The sequence below is a fragment of the Oryzias melastigma genome, linkage group LG19 (genome assembly GCF_002922805.2).
Source record: "Oryzias melastigma strain HK-1 linkage group LG19, ASM292280v2, whole genome shotgun sequence".
Taxonomy (NCBI): Eukaryota; Metazoa; Chordata; class Actinopteri; order Beloniformes; family Adrianichthyidae; genus Oryzias; species Oryzias melastigma.
In genome coordinates this window covers 21,698,189-21,712,640 of record NC_050530.1, presented here as the reverse complement: position 1 = coordinate 21,712,640, position 14,452 = coordinate 21,698,189, and the positions used below count along the sequence as shown (strand labels likewise).

General features: G+C 41.0%; 1 protein-coding gene across 2 annotated transcripts in view; it reads left to right on the top strand.

Moving 5' to 3' along the window:
* Positions 1 to 1,968: 1,968 nt before the first annotated feature.
* mtr (5-methyltetrahydrofolate-homocysteine methyltransferase) overlaps positions 1,969 to 14,452 on the top strand; it is a 30,169-nt gene continuing 17,685 nt past the window's right edge. Inside the window, exons 1-14 of one of the 2 annotated variants that reach the window (XM_024284801.2) lie at positions 1,969 to 2,169; positions 4,229 to 4,440; positions 4,541 to 4,630; positions 6,493 to 6,562; positions 6,639 to 6,731; positions 8,122 to 8,228; positions 8,773 to 8,832; positions 9,144 to 9,238; positions 9,313 to 9,413; positions 11,211 to 11,272; positions 11,441 to 11,508; positions 11,588 to 11,667; positions 13,142 to 13,254; positions 13,347 to 13,487. In XM_024284801.2, the coding sequence (XP_024140569.1) occupies positions 2,127 to 2,169; positions 4,229 to 4,440; positions 4,541 to 4,630; positions 6,493 to 6,562; positions 6,639 to 6,731; positions 8,122 to 8,228; positions 8,773 to 8,832; positions 9,144 to 9,238; positions 9,313 to 9,413; positions 11,211 to 11,272; positions 11,441 to 11,508; positions 11,588 to 11,667; positions 13,142 to 13,254; positions 13,347 to 13,487 (1,335 nt within the window). In that variant the 5' untranslated portion in view covers positions 1,969 to 2,126. Of the gene's footprint in view, positions 2,170 to 4,225; positions 4,441 to 4,540; positions 4,631 to 6,492; positions 6,563 to 6,638; positions 6,732 to 8,121; positions 8,229 to 8,772; positions 8,833 to 9,143; positions 9,239 to 9,312; positions 9,414 to 11,210; positions 11,273 to 11,440; positions 11,509 to 11,587; positions 11,668 to 13,141; positions 13,255 to 13,346; positions 13,488 to 14,452 lie in introns of both variants that reach the window. The other variant, XM_024284800.2, reaches the window with a different exon arrangement.

Below are 14,452 nucleotides of genomic sequence, written 5' to 3'. Positions count from 1 at the left end.
GCTGGACACTCACGACTCCAACATCTCAGGGGTGAATACAGTGGAAAATACAGAGCAGCAGTGCTTGATTACTGAGCGGTGCTGTGATTGGTCTTGGACCTCAGCCGAGTTGAGTCTATGCTTTTCAGTTCTACAGTTGTTGGCTTTATTGTTTCACTTCTTTAGTGTGTGTTTTTAAGTGCTGATGTTTAGAGCTTCTATGTTGTTTCTATTAACTGGAATTATGCTTATTGAATAAAACTTTCTTTTGAGAATAAATAGGTATGATTTTGTTTAATTCTCAGGATAAAAGTTTCAATGCTAATGGGATCTGTGTGCAGAGATTAGTTGTAAAAAGACACATCTGGAGCAGAACAACGTTTGCTAACAGGTGTATCATTTGCTTTACAGTTAAAGTGTTTTGACTCATTTTAAAAAGTTCATTTTAAGACACTAATAGGAGAAAACAGAGTACACCCTGGACAAGTCACCAATCAGTCGTAGGACCATACAGAGACATCAAACCAATTACATTCACACCTTGGAGAAATTTAGACTCACCAATTAACCTCTTACACATGTTTTTGGATGGAGCACCCAGAAAAAAATTCCCGAGCATGAGATGCACAAGATATTGCATACGATTTTGGGACCAGACCCCCAAGCTACTTCAGCTGGCTTTTCTTGATATGGACTCTGAACTTAATCTGAGTCCCTGAGCTACACCCCCTTTCTCTACAGGAGCACCCAGTCACCCTATACAGAGGAAGCTCATTTTGGCTGCTTGTGCGCTGGACCTCGTTCTATCAGACATGATCCAGAGCTCATGACTGATGGAACAAAGATCCACCAGTAAATCTGGTGTAATGAGGCCAACACCACTACATTATCTGCGAGAAATGGAGAAGAAATCCCCAAACCAGACCTTCTTAGGGCCCTTACTGGGCTGTACCTGTTCATAATGGTAACGAACTAGAACTAGTACATTAGGGCAGCCCTGCCGCTAGAGTCCAACAAGCACTTAGTGGATGAAGCTCCTGCTATGGTCAAAGAGACCGAACAGTCCTCAGTAAGGCTCAGCAGACCTTACAGAGAACCCTCCACAGGACACCATCTTAAACTCCTTCTCCAACTCCATAAATCACATACAGACTGGATAGTTGGCCACTGAGGATCAATCAGCTTTATTCTGCTCCATTCATAGAAAAAACGCTCAGCCATCAACATAACTTTACCACCACCTCCCACGAGAGTTTGTGTTAGAGTTCTGAGGTCTCTGGACGCGGCTACATTCTGTCCGCTGCATAGACGTGGTTGTTGTCAGAGATGAAGCCGCCAGAAATCAATGCATTCTAAGGTGAGGGGTTAAATCTTTCTCTTTACAGAGGAAATAAGCTGTTTTATCTCTCTTCAAGTTTACTTTTTATATACTGTTATAAAATTAAAGCGTTCCAATTTAGTCTGAAAAAGTATTCAGTTTGTATTCTTCCTACACTACACATACATGGTCAATAGCAGGGGTCACCGACCTTTTTGAAACTGAGAGTTACTTCATTAAAAAGGAATATCCATTTGAAAAACGTTTGCTCAGTTTATCTTTAGTTATAGATTATTAATAATGAATAATGATTCTCCTCTATGTTAAGACACTGATTTCTCACCATATTATCAACAATGACAACAAGCTAGGACACAAATATTAATATTCAGCACTTTATTCATCTCAGTAATTTTCAGATGATCACTTACATCACTACAATTAATGAGAAAATGTCTCATTTTCACTATGTTGTACCATGTTTAGCAATTATATAATTTTAAAGAAAAAAATGAAAACAAATCTTGTCACATTTTGAACTAATGACCAAATCTCATTTAAAGAGTCTTATTTAAAGTACAAAATGTTCCCACTGAGCCAAAGGAGCTGAATGCCGTTCTCACTCTCCACCGGTAGGTGGCGGTAGTGCGCCGTTCAGGGCTTTCCCGGCTGCTGGAAACCTTAGAAGAAGAGAAAGTTGCAGCACGCGTGCATGTTGCTGTGAAGAGTGCGCAAGCCGCCGTGGAGAAAGCTGAAGGTTCGACTCCGAATCCTCCGCCAGCTCCTCAAACGGACTCTGCCGCTGCGCTTGGGCCGCCCCGCTCCGCTCATGGCGCCGACCAACGTGTCCCGCCTCCGCCCTGCAGACGCAGGTGAGTCCCCCGAACCCGCTCCACCGCACCGGGTCGTTATTGAGCATCACCCGTTTTCCTGACAGTGACAGCCCGTGGCGGTACTTGGACGGGTTTAGGTTAGAATACCTGCGCCGCTGCTGCACGTGCGCGTCCTCGTTCAGCGGTGAAGAGGCGCGTGAACAGCTGTCAGGGACATGCTGGCGCGTGCTCTCTGCACGACTCCCGCTCTGCCGGTTCCATTGGGAGTGAGCGGGTTTTCCTGGAATCCCGGCCCGTTATCAGCTGACTGGAGCCTGCACTCTGCCCCGATGATAACCGGTCAGATCATCATCAGGTGATGTGTGAGGCCCTCTGAGAGGTTCACCTCAGACAGGGCAGAGGCAGGTCAGACTACAGCAGAGATGCCAAATTATTGGCAGAACTCACCTGATCCAGGTGATCAGCAGCAGACGGGATCTCTGAAGCACCAGCAGGAGGTGTGTGTGGAGGAGTCTCAAACACCTCTCCTCTGCACCTTCATCACAGACAGATGTTTGAATCCATCAGTGATCTGTCTCTGTGCAGATAAATAGCTCCCAGAAGTCTTTTGATTCTCATTTGAACACAGTCAAAGTGATGTGTTAAATCAGATTTTCATTCATCTTTATGATCTTCGTGGAAACAGCTTGAAGATGCTCTAACTGTCCTCTGCATGAGTTGGCGCATGACTCGATAAGTTGACTAATTGAAAAAAATAATTCGTGATTAGTCGACTGTTGAAGTAATTGTTTGTTGCAGCACTAGTTATTTCCTGACAATAAACCTCTTCTTACTCCTCTATGATCTCACTCTCTGGCCAATCAGTTGCCTTTGCTCTACAGCTTCACTGTAATAGAACCACAGCTTTCAAAAGATTTAGACACCAGACCCTGAAATCAGAGCAGGAGATGATGGAAAAACCTTTAGACATAAGCAAAGATAAGGTATTAGAGGTACCGCAGCAGAGATGTGCAGCAGCCTGCAGACAGATGAAGCAGTGGTCAGTAGGGGTGGGCCAAAATATTGATATTACAATTAGGGCTACCACAATTAGTCGTTACTTTATATTATATGGATTCAGAGTGTAGTGAAGTTGAAAGTAATGACATTCAGCTAGCTTTATGGACTATTTTTGTATTTATTAAGGTTTTTTAGGCTAATTTGGAGTTTAGCTAATATTTCAGCTGCATGCTAGCTATTTTGGCTAATTTAGGCTTTTTCAGTTTGCATAGGCTGTTTTGAAGATCAGCGAATATTTCAGCTGCAAGCAAGCTGTTTTGGCTAACTTGGGCATTTTTTTTCATTTTTTAAGGCTAATTTCGCATTTAAATAATATTTTAGCTGGCTATCATTTTCAGCATTTTCAACTATCAGCACTAGCATCTTCAGCATCCAAATTCAGCGTACAGCATTCACACTAGCATTATCACAGGTAATGTTATATATCTAGGTTTTAGTCAGTTTATTTTCGTTTGAAGAGGCCATAAAACGTCTATCCGTCATCCTTTGTTGAGACGTTCCTTTGGAGGTAGATGGGGGGGTACACGTTGCACCAATGTGGCAGCTACTTAAATGATTTAATTTTTCTTCTGTTGTTTACAACAATTCTGCACTAAGTAGTGACTCTGCTGTTCATGTTTACTATTGTTAACACTGAATTATACAGAGAATTCCAATTCAATTGGTGTCAATTCTTGTCAAAAACATAGTATTACTGGTTTCCGCAATGTTGCACAAATGTGTATTATTTGTTGCACAAAATAACAAACAAGTTGTTTATTTTGATTGTGTCCAAGCTGAAAAAATAACTGAGGACATATTTTCACAAAAAATGTGTTCTTCTATACATTGTGAGTTATTAGAGATGGGTTTAACCAATTATTGCGATATTGCGTATCGTATCGTGAGGTACCCAGTGATTCCCAGCCCTCGTGGTCATCCAGGTCAGGGGTGTTGAGTCTGAATTTGGTTTGCAGTGTTTCTCCATCATTACTTCAGGTATAAAAAAACAGTATGCATGGTTGAAGACCACTGCTAAACCCAGTACTTCTGTTAGCAGGATGCAGCCCTCAGCTGGAGTCGGAGCTGCGAGCGCTGCTGCAGCAAAGGATCATGGTCCTGGATGGTGGGATGGGAACCATGATCCAGCAGCAACAACTGGATGAAGAAGACTTCAGGGGAGAGCAGTTTAAAGAGCACCCCCTGCCTCTGAACGGGAACAACGACCTTCTCAGCATCACACAACCCAAGATCATCTACAACATCCACAAGGTAGTTCCGTCAGAGCGGAGCTCGGTCTCTGGTTACCTCCACTTTGGGTCCTTCAGCTGTGTTCTGCCGTGTTGACGCTTTGTTACTCTGATGTTTGAAGGAGTATCTGCTGGCAGGAGCCGACATCATCGAGACCAACACATTCAGCAGCACGGCCATCGCACAGGCAGACTATGGACTTGAACACATGGTACGTTGCATTGACCTCAGCTGGAATGATCGTGTTAATGGTTGAAAAGTTATAATATGTTGAAGATTTTGTGTTTAAGTCACCGGTGACACTAAAGGGTTAACTGCCATCCTCCACAATACTTTAGAAAAATGTTCACACAGACGGTCATTCAGATGATTGGTTTAAAGGTGGGACGCGAGTCTGCTTTGATCTTCACCGTTAAGAGGACATGAATGAGATAAATGATGACTTATGTACTCAAGTACAGACCTTTAGTCTGTGAGGGTTTCAAGTGTCTAATATCTAAACTCTTGTTGCCTGGCTCCTCCTCATCCTGTAGCTTCTGTCTGGATCCAGAAGTACAGCACAAAGCAAAATGCTGGTTGTTGGATTGATTATTGTAGGTTGATAATCTAGATCAGAGGTCCCTAAACTTTTTTTTGTCCTAGATGATCTCAGCCTGACATCATCTAGATCTGGCCTTAGTGACTCCTCCCCCTCTTGTGTTCCAAACAGGAAGTACCTGCTGGCTCCAAGAAGCCCAAATGCCATAGACTTCTATAGAGAAATAGACAGCTGCTTACTGATGTCACTGGCTCCACATGTCAATGGCTGTTTTGCAAAAAAGTATCGACTCAATTGACTTTTCCTTAGAACAGAAGTAAACCATTTTCTACAGTTTACATCACACTAAGTCTAGTTCTTTGATGCAGACGAGGGTGTCTCTTTAGTGGACTCATTTTTAAGAAGCTAAATTCCAACAGAAAAGATCCTGAAAAGACTGTCCATCTTTGGATCAGTCTGATCCAATCATAAAACAAATAACCGTGCTCCTTAACAGGAAGGAAAATATTTATTTTCCTCCAATTTTACATCAGCTGGTTATCATTTTTAAAGTTATATTTAGGCTGTAGTTCAAACCCTGCAACATACTGCAGCAGGTCAGTCATTATTTCATGACGGCTGGTTTAAGGTCACGTCTTTCTAACACAGGGGTGTCGGACTCAATCTCACAAAGGGCCAAAATCCACTTTAGGCCGAACAGGATAAACATTTATTGAACACTCTAAAACTGCGTTTTTAAAGCTTTATAACTGTAACTTTTTAACATAATTATGAACTAGATATATAGCATTACCTGTGATAATGCTAGTGTGAACAATGAAAGCTGAATTTGGCTGCTGAAGATGCTAATGCTGATAGTTGAAGATGCTGAAATTGATAGCTGAAAATACTAAAGCTGATAGCCGGCTAACATATTAGCTAAAAGCCAAATTAGCCTAAAAAACTGAAAAAAACCCCCCAGAAAAACTACAAAAGAAACTAGGTTAGCCAAAAAATCAAACATGCAGCTAAAAAATCGCTAAACCTGGCCTAAAAAACTGAAAATAAAAAACTAAATTAGCCAAAATAACTGGCATGTAAATATTACCCTTGGTCTAAAATAGCCTAAAAAACTTTTTAAATTAATAACAATCAAATAAAATGATCTGGAGGGCCAGATAGAAGGACTTTGACCCACGTGTTCTAACATATAACCGATGACTGCTTTAGCACAAAGTCTTTTCTGAGTGAATTTGTGTCATCACTCACATTTACTGGTGCATTTTATTTTATTTTTTTTACTTTTCACTTCAATTTTTTCCATTGTCTATTGCAAGCGTGTATACAATGCAGAGGGAAAAATGCACTATTTTCTTTTTAAGAAAACTGCCTCTTGCAGAAATGTTCACATCATCTGATGTTAGGAGACAGTTCAGATTCATTTGAAGAGAATGGAAATTGTGTTTTTTGCATTGATCTCACATAGAACTACATGTAACCAGATGTCTTCAGTCTGAATTCACTCTCAGTGATGGAAACCCACCTGTGTGTTTCAGGCTTATCTTCTGAATCTGAGATCAGCAGAGCTTGCTAGGAAGGCTGCTGATGATGTCACCAGACAAACAGGTGAGCGGACAGCGGCTCGCAGGTCTGACGCCCCCCTGGGGTCGGTCCCAGCTGTAACGCGTGTCTATGTCCTCAGGTGTGAAACGCTATGTGGCGGGGGCGTTGGGTCCCACCAACAAAACCCTGTCGGTGTCCCCGTCTGTGGAGAGACCAGACTTCAGGAACATCAGTAAGATGGAGCAGCTCTGACTGATCTGATCTCTGCTGCTCTCACATGTGGTCTTCTCTGAAGACCATATACTAAAAACGCTAAACCTGAAACCTTCCTAAAATATTAGTTAAACTCCAAATTATCCTCAAAACTGGAAAAATGTCTAATTTTGGCAAAACAGCTAGCATGTTGCTAAAATATTAGCTAAACCCCAAATTTGCCTAAAGAACTGGAAACGTGTCTAAACTAGCTAAAACAGCTAGCATGTTGCTAAAGTAAAAGCTAAATGCATTTTATACTTTGAATGTTGTCTCTAGCTCAAAGCAGAAGTACGTTTCAAAATGCACAAAGTTTTTGAAGGATTTGAGCAATTTATCATTAATTTCCTATGATTCATATTTTGCTCAATATTTCAAAAACTATAAAGTTTCTGAATACCAAAAGTACAAGCAGGAATGTCCTGAACGAGCTGAACATTTTGATAGCAAGATTGCTGAAGTCACTGAAAGTGTGATTGAGTTTTATATGAAAAACATCCAGAAAGGTGCAGGAGAAAAATGTGAATACTGACTAAACATTCACACGTTCATGACAAAAATGTGTGAATCTCATATCCAGACCAAACAGGCCCTTTGGTGTAAGAGAACTTCCTTCAGGCTCCTGTCCGCAGCTCCAACCACAGCGTTTTCCATATCCTCCTTCCTCCGATCCTGCCCAAACCATTGAAACCATCTTCATCATTCTCTAAGAGAGCATTCATTCTCTTCAATCGACATCTGAAAATCAGCATACATGTTTGTTGAAAGAAAAAAAATAAAATGTGCGTGAAGGTTTTCCACCTACCGGTTGGTCTACAGTCTCAGAATTTTTGTGTGGCCTGTGCAGGCTTGCCAGTTTGTTACCCACAGGCAGCCTGACTCCACCTGGAGGTGCAGTGTTAAGGTCTCTACATTTAAGGAGCAGTAGTAAGGTCTTAGTAAGGTGCCTGTGGATCAATCCAAGAGTGAGAGTTCTGATGGGGGAGTGGTTTATCCGGGCTTTTCCTGATCCCACCCTCAGTCACACACAAATGTTTCTGTATTTTTCCAACAATCTTTCTCCAGTCAATATTTTTCGGTCAGACAGCTGTTTCCGTCCAAGGAAAAGAGCAGAATTTCTCATTGATGTCTTCAACCTGAAGCAGGAGACGTCCCATCCAGCAGTTTGAACTTGACGGAGGGTTCAGAAAATCATGCAGCCTTCTGCAGACCATGTGACTCCGCCCTGTGAAGAAAACAAACTGTTTGTGTTGTTGGTGTCTACATACGAGGACTTTACTCTGACATATTAGGACGAGAAATTCCCACGACAGTAAAAGTGACGGATGTCTGCAGTTGTGGTCAAAGCTTTGGGCGTGATGTCTCCACAGCGTTTGATGAACTCGTGGAGGCCTACTCGGAGCAAGCCCGAGGCCTGATGGACGGAGGAGCGGACATCCTGCTGGTTGAAACCATATTTGACTCTGCGAATGCCAAGGTATCCCTTCAGAAGCAGAGGACGGCGCTGAAGCTGATCCTGAAAGTTACAGATCAGATCCGTGTTGGTTTTATCTCCATGTCCTGCAGTTCCAGAGCTCCCAGCCTGTCAGGAACACGTCCTGCAGATAAATAATATTGCAGACAAGCAAAGTATTTTTCCATGAGGAAATCTAATTGTAAAAGAGAAAACAAATGGACATTTCCATTTTATCTTAATTCAGAAGCATGATTGAATATTGCAGGATCAGAAAAATCTCACTTCCTGTACATCACACATTGATTTCTAGAAAAGCTCATGAAGTCTCCAGTTCATGTGATTTGAACCATTAGTTTGGACTGAAAACATATTTTATTATTCACCTCTGTTCAGTTTAATCAGCAGTTACAGAAAGGTGATGTCAAATGAGAGATGAGTTTGGAGATGACATCTAAAAATTAAATGGATGTTCTATGAAATCATGACGTATGTTGAGGACTTTGATACCACACCGTACCTGTGATGCACGTCAGCGTTTTGTGGTTCTGTCCCCGTGTCTCTGCAGGCCGCCCTGTTTGCCATCGACATGCTTTTTGAGAAGAGCCACGAGAGAAGGCCCATATTCGTACGTCCTCCTCATCTTTACTGCTGATTCCAAATTCCAGTTTAAGAATCATGTTAAAGTTTGTGTATATTTTGAGCTTATCAATTCGTTTTGGAGTCAGTTTGTAATGTTAGTGCTCAAGTATTTTTTAGTAATGAATTATGAAAAAAGTGTAAAATGAAGAAAAGAAATATTTTGTGTTTGTAAAAACTTAGTTTTTTTTTTTTTTTTTTATATATATGTTGTTAACTGTAGCTAATTAGAGTTCCAGCTTGTTGACAGACTTCAGTTTTGGTCTGGTGCTGAGTTGTTTTCCGTTCGTTCCTGCACAGATCTCAGGGACCATCGTTGACCGGAGTGGGCGCACGCTGTCCGGTCAGACAGGAGAGGCGTTCGTTGTGAGCGTGTCACACGCCAGGCCGCTGTGGTGAGGTCACAAACCCAACTCCTAACAAAAGCAGCATGAGGCCGACAGTAACTGGGTTGTGCGTTTCGCTGCAGCATCGGGCTGAACTGTGCGCTGGGGGCCACAGAGATGAGGCCGTTCATCGAGGCCATTGGAAAAAGCACCACAGCTTTCATCATCTGTTATCCTAATGCAGGTCAGCCACTCGCCGTCTACTCACACGTACCAGCTACAGAGCGTAACAGAGTCGTTTGAATCTAGTCGGTGAAGGCTGTCGTTTATCCACATGACATCTTGAAGTTGAGCTTGAGTCCTAGCATTTATTTTGAACTTTAGACATAAACAAGAGGCATAAGGCGCATTAAGCCAGACAAGAGTCAGAAAAAGTCCATCAGTCAGTCAGACTTGTTCATACGATGCTGCATGTGTGGTTAGCTGCATTACAGTTTTCACCAAACCTTGCTAGTGCTGGACAATATGACCAAGAAATAAAATCTCAGATTTTTTTCCTTCCAAATTTAATTTTTTTTTTCTCTCTCTCTCTCTCTGCTTTCTTTAACAAAAAGTACAAATGATTGAATATATTTCATAAAAAAATATTTTACTTTACCATTTTTTTTTGTAAACTGAACACAAAGTGCAACTAAATACAAGCTGTGAAAATGTTTGTAGTTGAGAAACGCTGCACACACTCAGAGGAGCGATTTTAGCAGCAACAGCAAAACTGACTTTTCTGCTTGTGGTTTGATGCTCCAAGTTTGAAGTCTCAACACCACTGACCAAAATCTGGTTTTCGATTCACCAGCCAAGTTTGTTAAAGTCCCACTATTTATCACAAACCTACATGTGTGAAATGTGTTCTCCACATTTGACCCATCTCCTGGGGGAGTGGTGAGCTGCAGACACAGCCGCGCTGGGGAACCATTTGGTGGTTTAACCCCCCAGTCCAACCCCTTCATGCTGAGTGTTGAGCAGGGAGGCACTGGGTCCCATTTTTAGAGTCTTCGGTATGACTCGACTGGGATTTGAACTTACGACCTTCCAGTCTCAGGCAGGACACTCTACCACAAGGCCACTGAGCTGCTTTGGCCAGTAGATTAAAGAAAAACTCTACTGGCCAAATTATTACATTATTTTCTAAAGAAAAACCATAGTTGTTATTTTATAAAAATAATATTATTTTGACTGTAAACAGAGAGGACGTCACAATAAAACGTAAGATAAAAGCAGCTTATTTCCCACACATTTTTTTCTAAGGAGCTCCTGTATTGATTTCTAATCAGTCTTTGCTCTCTGCGTTTGGTGTCTTCAGGCTGTTTACAAAGTGTTTTATTTTCTGGAAAATCTCCACCAGACTCCACGGAGCTTCTTGATGTGACCACGGAAATGTGAACGGCGGCTCATTTGACCGCAGTTGGAAAGGATTGTAAATCAATGAAAGAGCATTTTGATGTTAGCTTTGATTATTTTATCAAGAACTCTGAGAAACCAATGATTGAATGTATTGATCACTGTCAATAAACATTGGAGAATTAGCTAAAAGAGTCTTTGGTGAACTGGAAGGAGAAAGAATCAGGATTTTGGAGGAAGTTCTGTCCATGAAGATCTTCACTTCCTCGTCCAGCTGACATCTGGATCAGAACCATACGGCTGGACATTACCGATAATGATGGATGTTTTTATGTAGCAGCCGTGAAGATTAATGCTAGTGAGACACAGAACTATCATAATCAGACAGGGGGATCAGGGGCGGAGCTCCAAAAGCCACGCCCCCTCAGAGGAGATTCTGAAAACAGAGGCTTCAGATCAACATGAAAAATGCTTTTTAAGACATTTAGGTTGTGGGATTTTGGTTAAAAATGTCATAAACATAATTAAAACACCACTGGGAATGCTTTTTTTAATAAACTAAATGGTCATAGATGGACTTTAAGGAGGGAACCTCTTCTTGGAGATTGGGCCAATAAGAACTGTTCTTGTCTCCTCTCCTCAGGCCTTCCCAACACATTTGGAGGATATGATGAAACTCCTGAAGTGACAGCTTCTCATTTAAAGGTTCTTCTCGTCTCTCATCTCCACCTGTGCTGCAAACACCAGCATGTCTGCTTCTGTCACTAATCATTCAAACTCTTTCCAAACACTTGACATTCAAACATTGATCTGAAGACGTTTCCATGTGCTGCTCGCTTGTCTCCAGCTGACTGTGCTGCTACATGTGTGCAGGACTTTGCTCTGGACGGCCTTGTGAATGTGGTGGGAGGATGCTGTGGGACCACTCCGTCACACATTAGGTTAATATCTCGTCTGTAACCAGGACTAATGGCAGTCCAGATTGTCCAGGGTTTCATTTCCCTCTGCCCCCCCACTCAGAGCCATATCTGAAGCAGTCAGACACTGTCAGCCCCGAGTCCCGCCTCCTGCTATTTATGAAGACTACCTGCTGCTTTCAGGTAAAGCCTTTCAGGATTCCGGGTAATTCTATTTTGTTATTAATGACCCGATGTTATCCTACACTTATTTCTTACTTTGAATTTTGACAAAATATATTTTTATCGAGAGTAAAATATTGAAAGTTATTTGAGGTTTAAGTTGATTTATTCTGGAATAATATTCATAATTATGTTAAAAAGTTACAGTTTTGAAGTTTTAAAAATTGGCACTCTGTTAGATTTCTGGACTATTTAGGCTGATTTGGAGTTTAGCTAATATTTCAGCTACATGCTAGCTGTTTTGGCTTAAGTTTTTTTTTTTTTTCTTTTTTTAGGCTAATTTGGCATTTGGCTAATATTTTAGCAGCTCTCAGCCTTATTGTTTTTAGTAATCAATTTCAGCATCTTCAGTGGCCACATTCAGGTTACAGCATTCACACTAACGTTATCACAGGTAATGCTATATATCTAGTTCATAATTATGTACAAATGTTCCGGTTTAACAGTTTTAAAATTTCAAAAGTTCAATAAATGTTTATCCTGTTCGTCCCACGACCTAAGGTGAGTTTTGGATTTTGGCCCCTCGTGTGATTAAGTTTGACACACCTGTTCTAGACGGAAGCAGAAATTTCTCAAGTGAAGCTGGTTGCGTGAGCAGAATTCAAAAGGATGTTTTAAAAAAATTGAAAACTTTCAGCTTCTAACCTTTTGAATGTGAATAAACTGTAACTGTGTAGCTGTTTAGTGTTAAAGACGAGCTTCAAATGGATGGAGAATGTTAATCGTTTGATGCTTTTTTACGGCGGCTCCTGCAGGGGGAGGGGCTTCCGGCTATTCATGTTCCAGCACCATACTTTTTTTCTGTTGCCAGATTCTACAGGTCAGAGCCTCCCAACCATGAAGATCCTCTCTTTGTTCCTGCTTTACAGTTTAGTTAATTCAACAAAAACATCACCTGTAAACAGAAACCAGTCTGGAGTGTTCCGACTGTGCATGGACCTGAATGAGTTTGAAACCGCTTTAATCTGCCTCACGTGTGTTCTGCTTCAGTGCACGAGTAACTCGCTGCTCATAACCTGAACTCACTCGATCCAAACAATCAAAGTGAAGAACCCACTGAGAACCAGAGGAAAGCCGTTTACGCGTCAACGTTTCTAATTATTTTATAAAACAATGAAAAAAATGAAATTATAAAATGATGCTGAAAATACAGGTAATTATTTAAAGAAGTGACGGGAATCCTTCAGTAGATATAGTTAATGACGTTTCCACTGAATGAATTTAGTCAACTTCTGCTCCAGAAGAGAGTTTTTGTTTAATTTGTTGACATAAAAAGATTGACCTGAAATCCACATTTGTAGCAGATATTGTTGTAAGTTTGTGATCGATTCACACGCCTAAAGTGCATTCAAGTAATCTTCACAGCTTTTCCAACATTTAAGTGTCTTCCACTCAGGGAGAACCTTCAGTTTCTAAAGCCGCTCCTCTTCTCTAGGTTTGGAGCCCTTCAAGATCGGACCTCACACCAACTTTGTGAACATTGGCGAGCGCTGCAATGTGGCTGGCTCACGGAGATTCGCCAAGCTGATCTTGGCTGGACACTACGAGGTCTGTTCTACGATTGGGCATCAGTCATGTGAACATTGTTCATTGACAGGACAGCAGTGAGCCTTGGTGCAACTTGAGCTGCTGGTTTTTAGGAAGCGCTGTCCATTGCGAAGGCCCAAGTGGAGATGGGGGCTCAGATTCTGGATATAAACATGGATGAGGGCATGCTGGAGGGACCCAAGGCCATGGCCCGCTTCTGTAACTTTATAGCCTCTGAACCTGATATTGCTCGGGTAAGATGACAACACCACTTTATTTACTTTATTTTTATTGGATTTTTCCAGTTAATATTTACAGACATGACTAATCAACAACAAATGACAAAAATAACTAATTTTTTAAATCATTCTTCCTTCATTATTTCTTGATTGAACTCAGATTCTCATTTCATTTTAATTTAGAGCAATTAACTTTTCCCATTTTCAATAAAAGAGTGATAAAATCATGAAATAACCCTTGTATTGCCGTTTCTATAACCATGTGATATTACTTTAGTTATGCTGTGTCTTTTTTGTTCTAGATTAGGTTTAATTTCCTTTGTAAAAAAAGAAAATCCTGAATTTGTAGGCATCTAAAAAAATCTCGATTTTAGTCTCCAAATTCTTATTTTTTTTAATGATCTAAAGCTAAGTGGATTCCCCTCTTTTGTAATAGTCTACCATGCAGTTATGCCTTCTCTATCCACTGTTTAAGTGTTGTATCATGTCGATTTGGTTGAACATTTGGGTCCCAGCCCCGGTTTACCATTTCAAGACTGACTGCAGGTCTGTTTGATGTCACACATGAATGGCTCACAATAGCTTACCTGAATTCCCCCCCCACTCACTATAAAGAGCGTTTGTCATCTTCTAGTGCTGTCTGAATCTACTAATTCAAATATCGAGAGCACTAGAAATTTCCCAGAAGTCTTTGCGAATAACTAGCATGCATCAATGCTCACTAGATTAGAGAATATAGACCACAATGCATTGCAGTCGAACAATTTCGAACGAAAAATATGTTTAAATGTAATTTTTGAATAAACCATCCACATTTTAACCATTGAAACACAGTGAAATGTCGTGAAATGTTTGTATTTATTCTGACTTTGTGAAATCGATTATCCGACGTTTGGAAAAACGAAGGAAAAGTTGTGAGCATCGTGTCTGAATTGCCTTTAAAATCCAGGTCACTATATAGATTTGTAGTAGTTATGGGT